We start from the raw sequence: 14534 nt of genomic DNA on the forward strand, positions 1-14534 counted from the left end.
ACTTTCAATAATGATACCCTTACCAGTCACATGGATTTTAAAGACCAGCTTCTCTCCCCCGGCTTCACAGGTGTACTCCCCGGCGTCTTTCTTCTCCACGCTGTCAATCACCAGCTGGCAACTCTTCCCCTTGGACTCGGCATGTATTGTCTTACCAGAGACAAGCAGCTTGCCGTCTTTGTACCATTTCACCTCCCTGTTGGAATCAAACACCTCACAGCTCAGAGTGGCTCTCTCAGAGAGAATGGCTTTCACTTCCCTCTGAACTGCTTCTTTGTTCAAGAAGGCCGCCTGGAAGTCTGAAATGAGTTCAAATGAGAAAGTCAATATTGCAGTAGTTCAATCTTCCAGAAGGTTGATACTCAAACAGTCAACCTACCAGACACAATCATTTTAAAGACCATCTTCTCTCCTCCAACCTCGCAGGTGTATTCTCCGGCATCACTCTTCTCCACTTTTTCAATCACCAGTTGACGGTGATTGTCTTTAGCTTCGGTGTAAACAGTTCGACTGGATATGAGCAGCTTGCCGTCTTTGTACCATTTCACCTCGGTCTTGCTGTCTGACACTGTGCAACTGAGATTGGCTTTTTGGGAGAGAGCCACTTGTACCTCCTTCTGTACCAACTCCTTGTTAGAGAAGGAAGCCTGGGCTTGAGTTTCTAATAGGAGAATAGTTTTTGCTATCAGTGAGTCAACAAATAAAATGAGCAAAAACAAGCTAAACCCTTACCTTTAATCTTGACCTGGAATGTGACTTTGTCAGTGGCTGTATCGCAGGAGTAATGACCCTCATCGCTTTTTTTTGCATTCTTGATGATGAGTTTCCGCTGAGTACCTTTGGAGATGATGATAGTTCTTTGGTCCTCGAAGATCTCCACCTGGTCTTTTTTCCACACGACCGTTGTGCTAGCGGGAGAAACCTCGCAGCTCAACTCGAGATCTCCTTTGAGTGAGGATGACAGGCCCATGGGACCTCTGGGCTTGTTTAGGAACTTGGCAGGTTCATCTGGAAAAACAGAAACATATCAGTATGTACTAATATTAAATGGTAAATGGTACTTCATTTGTATAGCCCTTTTCCCCCTTACAAGGCCGCGAAAGCACTTTACATTCGACTACTCATTCATCTACTGATGACACATCAGGAGCAACTGGGGGTTCAGTATTTTGCTTAAGGATACTTCAATATGGTCACAATGGCATGGGAATCGAACCTACAACCTCAGAGTTGCAGCCAGGACGACCACTTTACCACTGAGCCATGCCGCCCCAATATTATTACCGTGTTCCCTCAAATAGTGTCCTTTCCTCTACGCACAATTTTTTACATTTGTAAATTTTTAAGTTATGTGCATATATGCTAGGTACATCATCCACTAAATGGCTTCTTCGAATCAAGGCCTCTGTAAGTTTAACCAGAAAAAAATGGTTATACAGTAATGCTGTTTATCTTAGTCCATAGAGGATGTCCACACATGGAATTAAACTGCTGAGCCCTTTTGAATTCATTTACTAGATTGTACCCTTCTAATCTACAGTAGCAAGGTCAAAAAATTAACATAATCAAAATGTTTCTAAGCCTGTGCAGTACCTTTAAGAATGAGCTGCATGGACATTCTGTCATCAGCGCAAACACACTCGTAGATGCCCACGTCTTCCTCTGTAACGTTGTGTACCCTCAGGATTCTCCTGCGGTCCATGGTCACGCATTCATACTTCTTGCCCATTTTTACCTCTCGTCCATTTCTCATCCAAACCACCTGTGAGAAATCCATTGGCATGACAAAATTCGACAAATCTTTTAGTGCAGTTTTGCTTGATGATTGTACACACCAATAAAGAAATAATAATATAAAGAGCACATACCGCTATTAGAGTAATTGGAGTGCTATCCAACACCAAATACCATTTGGAGTAAAGTGGCACTATTATAAAGGAATATTTATTGACATCACAAACCTGTACGTCGTAATCCGACACCTCAGCCGTCATCTGAGCGGTGGCTTGGGCGCTACAGATCACCACCTCTTGCTGATCTGATTTATTGATGAACCGAACAGGCGGTGCTACATTACAAATAAGGAAAGGGAGTTATTTAATGATTTCACAAATACACACAAAAAGCAAAAACAAGCATGTGACATTGTTGAAATACCCTTGACAGATAAGCTGCAACTGCTCTGGGAGCCTCCGCCTACAAACTTGACTTCTGTTCCGTTCATGTCCAGGTTGACCTCTCGGATGAGCAGCGTGTGCACGTTTTTGGAGCGGGTGATGAGGTAGTCGCCACCGCTTCGCAACATGCGGCCGTTTAGGGACCAGAAGGCTGAGCAAACGGCCGACAGCTCCACCGAGATGGAGAACTCTTCACCGGAGACTGCGGTGCTGTCCACAAGGCCTTTCCTGATTTCTGCAGTGGGTTCTTAACGGACGAACACAACACGAGGGAAGACAGTTCAGTGGCATTCTACAACAGTGTCTTATCATACCAAAAATATCAGTCTTACCAAGGTAGAAGCTTCCGGGCACCTCTAGGTAGTCACTCTGACCAAAGTCATTGATAGCAGATATACGGAATTGGAAAGTGGCTTCCTCTGTGAAGTTACAGATTGTGATCTCCGTTGACAAAATCGTTTCTCCAACGTTGCACCTCTGCCAGGTCTGAGTGCCAACCTTCCTCCTCTCCACAATGTATCCCCTGATGGGCACGGGACGGTCACTTTCCGGAGAAGACCACTGCAGGGTGATGGATGAATCTGTCTTGCTCTGCACCACAGCATCAACTGGGGGATCAGGAGGATGCTTCCTTGCCGCTGAAGAATAATGAGGTTTATGCAATGGAATAATCAAAAAAAAAAATTTAATCAACTGACAAAGTAAAGCAGAAATCAAACACAAACCAGACAAGAACTCAACATTTGTGAGCGTGCGGACACTTTAGCTTTTTAACAAAGCCTAAAGCAGATTTCCTCACCGGTGACGGAGAATCGAGTGGACGTCTTGCAGTCTCCAGCCACAAAGGCCACTTCTCCCGAATCATCCGCCTGACACTCCCGAATGGTGAGCGTGTATTGGCGGAGGAGGCAAGCGATGGAAATTCGGGAATCTGCCTTCAGCTTGTCGCCGTTGCGGGTCCAGTAGGCATCAGGACAAGGCTGCTCCAGCTCTACGCAGAAGATGACGGTGTCGCTAACGGGAACGACCGTCCTTCGAGGAAGCTTCTTCGTAATGTTGCCTGAGACATTGGATGTGACATTAGAATGGGTCTAAATCACACATATTTCTATTGCCGTAATATTTTTCAGTTTGGTGCATTCGGTACATATTTATTCTGTACACAAATACAGTGTTGACAGTTGTTAGATAAATGTATCTTAACTATCCCATATTTATTTTATTTTTTATTAATTGCAAAGCATTTATTCAACATTGCGAATTTATTCCACAATGTGACCTCTCTTTGAACTGTGTGAGTCACTACAGTCACAATGCAGTCACGAAGCTTCAACAGAAAACAGGAAATGTGCAGTCACAAAGCTTCAACAGAAGACAAATGGCCGGATGGTTGAGAAACTTTTTGTGTTAAAGGATGTCTCTGCAATGTTGCCTGTGTAACGACTTTTTATAAATGATTGTCACATTGCTGCTATGTGCTTCCCCAAACCCCTCAGAGCAGTAATGACCATGTGATAGGTAAACCCAATAAAAGGAGGAGGAATGACAGAGTGTGTCAGAATGGGCAGGAGACTGTTATCTGCACATCTCTGTTCATTCTCCTGGCCAGTAATAAGAATATATATCTCTTGTCTTCTTTCCGTGTCTGTTTATTAAATGTTCGCGGTTGAATGAACCCAACAACAGTGATCAACCTTTGGCAAACAGATGCAATGATTAGCGGCATGCTCTTTGACAGTACATCAAACACATTCATTAGAAAAGGCCGATGACAAGTGTGAACAAAAGGAGCCCCTGCAAAAATACTTTGGGCCCCTCCGTGTCAATGTTGCGGATTGAAAACACTTTTTAATATACAAATGTCATCACTTTTACCCATCGTGAAACTTCACATCCAACCAAACTGAAAAAAAAGTATCTTGTGTTAACTTTTTAGCTGATTAATTCAGACTGATGTACTTGTCTGCATTTCTGAAAAATAATATTGAGATTGCACTCACCTAAAAAGAAAGCAAACTATTGATTTGCTCTACCCTAAAAAGAAGACAACCTACTGATGTTGTGCATACCTAAAATGAAGACAAACTATTGATTGTGCACTTTCCTAAAAAGAAGCCAAACTTTTGATGTTTCCCTTCTCTAAAATGAAGACGGACTAATGATAGTGCACTTACCCAAAAAGAAGACAAGCTACTAATGTTCTATATTCCTAAAAATAATATGTACTATTGATATTGCACATTCCTAAAAAGAAGACAAACTAGTGATGTTACTCTTCCCAAACATGAAGACAACCAATTGATAATGCACTTTTCTAAAAAAAGACAAACTACCAATGTTTCCTAAAAAGAATACAGACTATGTTGCGCTTTCCTAAAAAGAAGACAAATTACTAATGTTGCGCAAGACAAACTATAGATGCACTACCCTAAAAACAAGAGAACCTGCCAATGTTGTACATTCCTAAAAAGAATACATACTATCCTAAAAAGAAAACAATCTATTGGTGGTAGATTTTCCTAAAAAGAAGAAACTATCATGTCAAATTACTTCTTAAAAAATAAAATAAAAATACTCATTTACTTTTGAGTAAGTATTGATGTTGCACTTTCCCAAAAAGGAGACTACCGTATTGATGTTCCACTTCCCTGACAGGATCTATCAGTTGGCAGTTTTTTTGTTGTTGTTTTATCATAAATGTTATTAAATCTGTGAAAAAGGGAAAGCTTGGCGTAGTCCAACCCTCACTGGAAACGAATTCGGCTTACTGCCGACAATACCAACCAAACTCTGAAACCGATCAACAGAGACTGAACAGCCCATATCAAGGGACCTGCCAGAGAGGTGACATTCCATGTCCCCAGAGCTAGTTTCAGTAGTCGGGGGTCGGATCACCAAGGTCACCGCCTTTGACTGCCGCCCAACTCACTACGCACCCGACCCCTTTGGCCCCTTTCACAGGTGTTGAGCCCATGGGAAGGGGTACCCATGTTGCCTTTTCGGGCCCAGCCACCAGACGCTCGCCTTCAAGCCCCACCTCCAGGCCTGGCTCCAGAGGGGGCCCCGGTGACTCGTGTCCCGGCAAAGGAAACCACGATCCAAATTTGTTCATCGTCATAGGTTTTTTTTGAGCCATCCTTTGTCTGGTCCCTCACCTAGGACCTTTTTGCCATGGGTAACGCGCACAGTGTTTGAATTAATGGCACACGTAATTGAGCTTCAAAGGCTGTGTATGCACGCGCTACGTGACTGTGTCCCGCGTAGCGCGTGCACGCACAGCCTTTGAAGCTTAATTGACGTGTCCCGTTAGTTCAAAAGCTGTGCGTTGGTCACCCTAGTGACCTTGGCAGGGGCATAAAGCCCCAGACACCAACCTAGGATCATTCGAACACGCAAACCCCTCCACCACAATAAGGTGATGACTCACGGAGGAGATTCTGTTCATAACCTTTATGGACAGAATTTCTAGGTACAGCCGAGGCGTTGAGGGGGTCTGGTTTGGTGGCCTCAACATTGCATCTCTGCTTTTTGCGGATGATGTGGTGCTGTTGGCTTTTTCAAGCCTTGATCTCCAACTCTCACTGGAGTGGTTCACAGTCGAGTGTGAAGCGGTTGGGATGAATATCAGCACCTCCTAATCCAAGACCTTGGTCCTCAGTCGGAAAAGGGTGAAGTGCCCTCTCTGGGTCGGGGATGAGATCCGGCCCCAAGTGGAGGAGTTTAAGTATCTTGGGGTCTTGTTCACGAGTGAGGGTAGGTTGGAGCGGGAGATCGACAGGCGGATCGGTGCAGCGTCTGCAGTGATGCGGACTCTGTATCGGTCTGTTGTGATTAAGAAGGAGCTGAATCGTAAGGCGAAGCTCTCAATTTACCGGTCGATCTACATTCCTACCCTCACCTATGGTCACGAGCTGTGGGTCGTGACCATAGGTGAGGGTAGGAACAAGATCCCAGATACAAGTGGCCGAAATTTGATTCCTCTGCAGGGTGTCCGGGCTCTCCCTTAGAGATAGGGTGAGAAGCTCGGTCATCCGGGAGGCATTCAGAGTCGAGCCGCTGGTCCTCTGCATTGAGAGGAACCAGTTGAGGTGGCTTGGGCATCTGGTTCGGATGCCTCCTGGACGCCTGCCTAGAGCGGTGTTCCGAGCATGTCCCACGCGGCAGGCCCCAGGGATGACCCAGGACACGCTGGAGAGACTATGTCTCTTGGCTGGCCTGGCAACACCTTGGGATCCCGCCGGAGGAGCTGGTTGAAGTGGCTGGGGAGAGGGAAGTCTGGGCTACCCTGCTAAAGCTGCTACACCCGCGACCCGACCCCGGATAAACGGTAGATGATGGATGGATGCAGTGTTTCTTAACCCTGGTCCTCGGGGAACACTATCCAAGCCTGTTTTCCATGTCTCCCTATTCCAACGCAGGTGATTCCAATAATCAGCTCATCAGCCAGCTTTGGAGAAGCCTGATAACGATCCTCACCTACGTTGGTGAAGGGAGACATGGAAAACAGGCTGGATAGTGTTCCCTGAGGACCAGGGTTAAGAAACACTAGATGGATGGATGGATGTTATTAACTCATTACATGTTTATCCAAAAGATAAGCACTTTTCTGTTGTGCATTTTGTTCCCTTACTGTATCGAATATACTGTATGTACTGAACCCTGATTTTTGGCATACCGTTACACTTCTCTACATTATCTGGGTTTTTAAGGTGATGTAAAAACAAAGTGTTCAACCTTACCCAGGACGGTGAGCTCGCCCACCGTGCGGCTGCCCTCCTTCATCTCGCAGATGTAAACCCCGTCGTCGTTGGTGGTAACATTGTGTATGGTGAGGCGACGCAGGGTGCCTTGTTCCTCCATGCAATACTTGGCGTTTTGCTCCAGACGCGTTTCTTCCATGAACCAGTCGGCCCTGCTGCCGGTCAGCAGCACCTCGCACATCAACGTGGCCGACGTTTTCTCTTGGACTGCCACGTCTTGAAGCTTCCTCCTAAACGGCACCTTTGGCTCTGCCACGATAAAGCAGGAAATGTTCTTGATATAATACTACATGCATTTGGTAATAGTCTCATGCAATTTTATTAATTTCCTCAACACACTGTATGTATGTAAGGTTGAACGTTTCCATTGAAACGTATAGGAATTAGTCATCGTCATTTGGAAAAAAATCTCTTGATTAAAGGATCTTTGTGCAGTTTGTCACTTTTTGATTCGCGACTGCCACCTCTGGCGCAAAGCGTAACTGCAGCCTTTGTGTCAGGCTTGTTCATGGTGAGTGTGCGAGTTTGCTCAAGTGCACACCACTATAAAGGAAAGATAAAAGCTGATAGGTGCAGTCAGAGTAAAACAGCCAGGGCTCTTTGTACTCCTCTGGGCATTGGTGGAGCATGCATGATGTAGAAAAAGCTTTAATATTACCTTTTTAAATGGCACAATGCACCTTTAACTTGCAAAATTAATTATTTGCAATTTTGCACGACTGAGCCATTCGTGTTCACTTGTTTGCATTTCTGTCAGCTCATAGCTCAAGGAATTTGAGTAATGCAAAGATCAACTATACAAATTCTGACTGAGATCCCTGTCAAAACTAATAAAGATCAACTGTTTTGACACTGTAAGTTTCATGTTTGATCAGTCTCCTCCCCGGGGGAAGTCACACGAGCTTGTACTAACGCCAATGTGAGTGAACCTACATAGCAACTGTGAACTTCTAAACGGCAGCAGAAAATAGATGCAACACTACACCTACCCTCCGAATACGACCCACAATTGAATCATGTTGCGACAAGCCGCACGCATTTTAAAATGTTTTAGCGCAGTGAGTGGACACTGAGTTTGACCTACTGGCACTGACAGTATGTGCAGTAGGTCCTACTGCGCCTCTGATACCATTTAAGTTGGCAATGAGCTGACTTTAATTTAGACTTCTGCTCTCACACACTCACTGGCCACTACATTTGATACACCTGCAAAATCGAATGTAAAAGTTGTGCCAAGAAAGATCCTGACAATACTAAGTGGGACATGATGGTTGACTACCAAATTGTTTTATTTAAAAATATATATTTTTCTTATAATCTATGTAAGGACTGTGCACATTTTATGGTATGAATGTAAATTACTATATTTAATTACATAATTGGAAATAAGGTATACGGTAATGCATAATCTCAAACGGGTCCTACCTTTTTATTTGGTCATTTAATATAATGCATGACATAGGAGAAATAAAACTTTAAAGGATATTAAAATAGATGTAAATACAGGACATCATGGTGTGTTTAAACCAGCTGGGGTGGTCCATTTGCATGTAGGGTTAGGGTTTGAGAATAGTACCGACTCTGCCTCACTTTGAGCAGGGAAAAATCCTGGTGGGTCAGGAAAAGGGATGCTGCATGTTCAGTCTTTTATTTTTAATTTAAAAAAAAAACCCACACACAGACAAAAGGAGGAAATTGAAAGCTCAAAACAAAAGAACAAATTAACTTTCTTTTTTTTTATTACTTTAGAAATTATTTTTGAATCTTTTTTTTTGTTTGACATTGTAAAATGGGCTAATTTGACCCACAACAGCAAGAGCAAAAATACTGTGCTGTACGTGATGTTAAAAGTAGGGATGGGCGAGTACTGATACCAGGTATCAGTATTGGGCTGATACGAGACTTTATTTCAAGGTCTGGTACATCGGTACTCACGACAGTGGCCGATATGATAACGAACTAGAAATTACAAGAATAGAAAATTGACATTAACTTCATGCAATTTTAAGGGAAAATATTGGGATATATATAGATCTCTCTTTAAAATTATCTGTCATTGTTTTTTGGGGGGAAATTGGTCGTTTCGGTGCTTGGTATCAGTGACTATTCAAGAATTACTCATACTGGTATTGGTCTGAATAAAATTGTATCAAATAGGGGTGTGAATTGCCCAGTACCTGGACTGGAGATTCGATCCGTGTCACGATTCATAGGTCACGATACTATTCGATACCGATTAATCCCGATACGAATCTAAAAGTCAGTTATTGTGATTTTATTTTTCTTTACTCAAATTTAGAAAATATAGTCAATCTGTACATGTACACTGTAAGATTTGTGTGAAAATGTATTTATTTTAGAGCTGTCAAACGATAATTTTTTTTTAAAACAGATTAATCACATTTTAGAATTTTGATTAATCACGATTAATCGCTTCATAAAAAATGTTTTCCCGCCAAATTTGAAGAGCACCAGTTATGTGTTAATTCTTTTGACATTTAATGTTATGAGGACGTATTCAACATTTTTTGATCCACTGCACACGCTCATCCTCCTCTTTTTCTAATCAGTTAATTACTTGCATAATTTAAAATGAAAAAAAAAATCCCAATATTTTGACATGAACAAATATTCTAAATGTGATACGAAAACATTTATTAAATGCTTTACTTTAATGTATGTAATTATGTTTATTGCTCAAACACAACCTGTGCTACCTTTAGCGTAGCCGTCCACTGTCACGCTAAAGGATCATCTATGGTCAAAATTAATAGTGCGATTAATCTGCGTTAATTCATGATTAATGCGATAATTTTTTGTGATTAAGTAATCAGTTAACGCTTTAACTTTGACAACACTAATTTCTCTGAAACTTCAGGCTTATAACTGTGAGCCCCTGTATTTATTAACAAACAGGTTGCAATCTGTTTCATGTTTGAACAGCATTGAGATTAAATATTAAAAGGAACCCCGACTGTCATGACAAATTTGCTCTATATTATTTATTTGGTTGTTACTAACATAACTATGAGATTCATTTTTCAAAAATCATTTCCAGTTTAATACATTTTGTAGAAAATTTATTTGAACGTACACCGCCATTGCTATCTACGTCGCAACGCATTCAGTGCGTAGTGACGTAGATTGGCGGCTGGTTCTCTACCGAGCAATGTGGAACGGATATAAAGAAACCGAGGTAAGGCTCGTAGCGTTCCTAAAGAAACAACATATGATCGAGAGAGTCACCCTCCCCCACGCCGTGCTCTCGTCATTCACCAGATGTATTCAAGAGTTTTGATCGTCCCTTTAGGAACGCTACTGAGTAGGGAGGGGTGTTAGAAAAAATTACAGCGCGCAATTCTCGAATCGATTTGATATGCAGCCGAATCGATTTTTAAACATCAATTTTTTAATGGGAATATTCAACAAAACGTCTTACTTAGGGTTAGGACATTAAGCATGGAAGAACGTTATATTAATGGAACATTAAGCCTTAATATTTGATTTCAGCGCTCTTCAAACATGAAACAGACTGCAACCTGTTTGTTAAATGCAGTGGCTCCGTTAAAAGCCTGAATTTTCAGATAAATAAATACATTTTCGCACACATTTTAAGTGTACATGTACAAGTTTACTGATTAGTATTTTCTAAATTTGAGTTTTGAAAAAAATCGCAATAATCAATTTATAGATTCGTATCGGGATTAATCGGTATCGAATCAAATTGTGACCTATGAATCGTGATACGAATTGAATCGCCAGGTACTACGCAATTCACACCCCTACTACTAAGGCTTACCTTGCTTTCTTTATAGGCGTTTCACATTGCTCGGCAGAGAGCCAGCCGCCATTCCATGTCACTATGCACTGAATGCGTTGCGACGTAAAAAACAATGGCGGCGTACGTCCAAATCAAGTTTCTGCGAAATGTATTAAACTGGAAATGATTTTTGAAAAATGAATCTCATAGTTATGTTAGCAACAACCAAATTAATAATATAGAGCAAACTTGTCATGACAGTCGGGTTCCTTTTAAGGCTTGATGTTCATTTAATATAACATTCTAATCCATGCTTAAAATGTCAACCCCAACTCTAAGTAGACTTTTTGTTGAATATTTCCATCAAAAATTGATAAACATTGATTTGGCCGCATATTGAATCGATACGAAAATTACGTGCTGTAATATTGCGATATTTATCGCCAAATTGATTTTTTTTAACACTCCTAGTAGCAAACATCCCTAATTAAAAAGCCACTTACCCTTGACTGTTACCAGCACAGCACTGTAGGTCTGACCGGCCATATTGGTGGCATTGCAGGTGTAGAAACCATTGTCGCTCTGCTTGCAGTACAGGATCTTGAGGATGAAGTTTTCTGCCTGATCTTCATATATGACGTGGCGCCGGCCCTCGCTGATATTAGCTCCGTCCTTCCTCCAAATGATGTGCGGCTTGGGGTGACCCGTCACAAAGCAGCTGAGTTTGGCATGCTTGCCCTCCGTCACGGTGCAGGTGCGAGTGAAGACGCCCTTGGGCAGTTTGGCCAGCACCGACGACCTCACCTCGTGCCCCAGACTCAGAGAACTCAGACTGTCGGTGATTTTATCTGAGGCGGCGCTTTCATCAGTACGAAAGACGGATATGTCCTTCTTCATTTCTTCTTTACGCTTCTGGAGGTGAGAGAGGAGGGAGGTGTGGTTTTCCGCGCCGAGCAGGTGGGCATCCTGGGCGTCGACCACCAGCGCGGCGCCAGCGTGCGCCCGTCCCAAAGTGTTTTGGGCCCTGCAGGTGTACGTGCCGCTGTCCAGGTTGCGCACGCTGTGGATCTTTAAACTGCTGCTGTCGCTGTCCGAAAAGATCTTAATGCGGTTGGACTCGCCCAGGTAACGGCCGTCCTTCTCCCAGTCGAAGTTGGCCTCAGGGTGAGCCATGACTCTGCAGTTGAACGCGGCATCGCCCCCCAGACTCACACGCGCTGAGGTGGGCTTGACCATAAAAACGGGGGCCCTCGGAGTCATCTCTGTGGGAAGGGCTACTTTGAGGGTCACGGCAGCGTAGGCCTCCCCGACGCTGTTTTTGGCCCTGCACAGGTACTGACCGCTGTCTTCCAGTGCCAAGTCATAGATGGTCAGTCGGTACAAGTCCCCATCTTCCACGGTCTTGAAGCGGCCCCCGGATGTCAGCTTCAGCTTTTCCTTCTCCCAGGTGATGAGCGGTGTGGGGCTGCCAACAATGGTGCAGCTCAGTGTGGCGTCCTTGCCGGCGCACACGGCGAATGCTTTGGGCCGGGTAAGGAACCTGGGGGCCCCTCCGAACAAATTTTGATCCATGGTTTGTACCTACAATCAAGGATGAGACCATTTTTTTTAGAAAAAACTCTAGCAACAGACACTCATATCTGTCATAATAAAGTTCAGACAGGCCAGAAATGTTTGCATGATGTCAGTGGTTCATTTTTTCTCAGCATATTAAATTTGGAGGCCACCCAAAAGCTCTGAAGTCATCTGTAATTATGTGACAAGCGTGGCACTTGTTAGGTGTAACTGCAATAGCGGTAGGATTGGGTATTGCCAATAACCTCACGATACAATGGGTTATCATGATACAGAGGTTTCGCAATGCACCTGCATCCCAATACATGCAGGGCCATCAAGGCGATATTTTATTACGTTACATAAATTTTTAGTCATATGTATTCCCAAAGAATATTTTTTATTATGCTGGATGGCCGCAAAACTTTATGAATGAACGTACAAAATCAATTTTGACGCCTCCGTATCGATGCGTGCATTGTAAAGAGGCCCACAACGATATATTCTCATTCCCATATCGATTTTTTGAGCACACCTCTGAATACAGTAGCTGTACTTCGCCATGCTGAAGTCCTCAAACCGTTGAAAAAGATTAAACAAACTAATGATTTTCTTTCCTGCTGCAAATGTGTCAGTGGATTTTCAAACAGGTTAATATTGTCATTTCCTAACCAAGCAAATCTAATTTCTCTGACAAAAATAATCGTAAATATTGTTCCTTATGTTTTTTGATTTTTATGAAAGAGATTTTCAAGGCAAGATGGTGAGGAGTGCTTTGAGAAAAACTAAACATTTAAAAACAATAAAACACACAAACACTATGCGGTAATGATCAGAATGGCACCACCACTAACAATTGTAAACTACTTCAATCCATTATGCTTTGCTCGACTGACTAGGTTGAGTTTAAAGAGGGTAAAGCCACTACTATGGTGGCTTTTGTTACTATGATGACTTGAGAGGAGATAATAAAAACAACTGCAAATTATACACAATCAAAATCAATAAATATCCAAACAAACAAAAAATATCAACTGTCATAGGATCTATCATATCGTTTCATTGCAATTGTCACCTCTGCTAAAATTGCTGACCTCCTTAGTTGAACAGGTTATGCTAAATTATTCAAATTATTAATAATAGTGCATAGGATATATTCAATATTTGGTTAGATTTTTTGTGTGTGTGTTTTCTGGAAGAAGAAAAAAGGGGAACATGACTTTATCCATTATTTTAGAAAGGCGACAATATAAACTCAAAAAACATGGACTGACCAAAAGGACTAATATACAGTACAGTGGGTTGTATTGTTACCCAAACCCAAAGAGGCTGCACTACAAAGCCACATAATCTATGCTTGTGAAACATGCAGCAGACGCATATTGCGAGAAGAATATTAGACACACCACTCTCATGTGCGTGTGGTGCAATTCAATTCTACACCACTATCAGGTACTGTATAACCACAACGCTATACCTATGGACAATTCCGAACATCTGGGCATTTTTTATATTTCCGCAACGCAATCGGAGAAAACAAACACCATATGGTATTGCTTTTGTCTGTGACTACCATACACCGGGCAGATCGCTATCAGTCAAACAACATCATCACATTTTGAAATCAAAATAATCCTTACAAATCACATCACAGAGTTGACCGCCATTTTGACTTGTGACATAAGATCAGAATTGTCCTTTGTCAGTATGATAAACTGAACATGACTATCTTTTTAAAGGCATAACTCTACATACATCATCCTACAGGTGGCCCTCGGCTTACGACATCTTGAGGTTATGAACGGTGCACGGAGCACACTTCGAGAATGTCATCACGCAGCACAAGGCACACTCAGTTACCACTATGAATGAAGTGAATCATTTTTCTACAGTGCGCCTATGAGTGTTTCAGTAGTAAGAGCCAGTAGTGTGTGTTTGAGCATTTCTGTAGTATTTGTGAGGCAATCCTGAATTAGGTCTCTGACGGACCCTCATACTCGGTTATGTTTTAACTGTTTCATTTGTAGCCAAATAAGTGCTTTTCATATAACTAACTATTTCCTCTAAATATGACTTTAGTACCGCCTTAGCGTAGGTTGACAACAGACATACACATTCTGAGTCTGTAGGACGTCCTGTACATTAGTAATGTGGTGTACCTAATGTTGTGACCGGTGAGTGATTGACATGTCGATGGGTGTGATGAAAGTAGACATAAATCCAGAGTGCAGACTGACATACTTACGAGCATTTACAGCGGAGCGTCAGCCATTACACTCATCA

General features: G+C 42.5%; 1 protein-coding gene across 1 annotated transcript in view; it reads right to left on the reverse strand.

Moving 5' to 3' along the window:
• Positions 1 to 14534, reverse strand: part of obscnb (obscurin, cytoskeletal calmodulin and titin-interacting RhoGEF b) — a 78648-nt gene that overhangs the window by 63403 nt on the left and 711 nt on the right. Inside the window, exons 2-11 of the mRNA XM_086082546.1 lie at positions 11201 to 12278; positions 6917 to 7186; positions 2977 to 3237; positions 2510 to 2815; positions 2158 to 2424; positions 1962 to 2068; positions 1594 to 1762; positions 733 to 1008; positions 380 to 661; positions 24 to 299 (exon numbers count right to left, since the gene is read on the reverse strand). Of these exons, the coding sequence (XP_085938672.1) occupies positions 24 to 299; positions 380 to 661; positions 733 to 1008; positions 1594 to 1762; positions 1962 to 2068; positions 2158 to 2424; positions 2510 to 2815; positions 2977 to 3237; positions 6917 to 7186; positions 11201 to 12269 (3283 nt within the window). The 5' untranslated portion in view covers positions 12270 to 12278. The remainder of the gene's footprint in view (positions 1 to 23; positions 300 to 379; positions 662 to 732; positions 1009 to 1593; positions 1763 to 1961; positions 2069 to 2157; positions 2425 to 2509; positions 2816 to 2976; positions 3238 to 6916; positions 7187 to 11200; positions 12279 to 14534) is intronic.

Source organism: Leptonotus elevatus, chromosome 1 (assembly GCF_054856555.1).
Source record: "Leptonotus elevatus isolate MCC_2025b chromosome 1, RoL_Lele_1.0, whole genome shotgun sequence".
Lineage (NCBI taxonomy): Eukaryota > Metazoa > Chordata > Actinopteri > Syngnathiformes > Syngnathidae > Leptonotus > Leptonotus elevatus.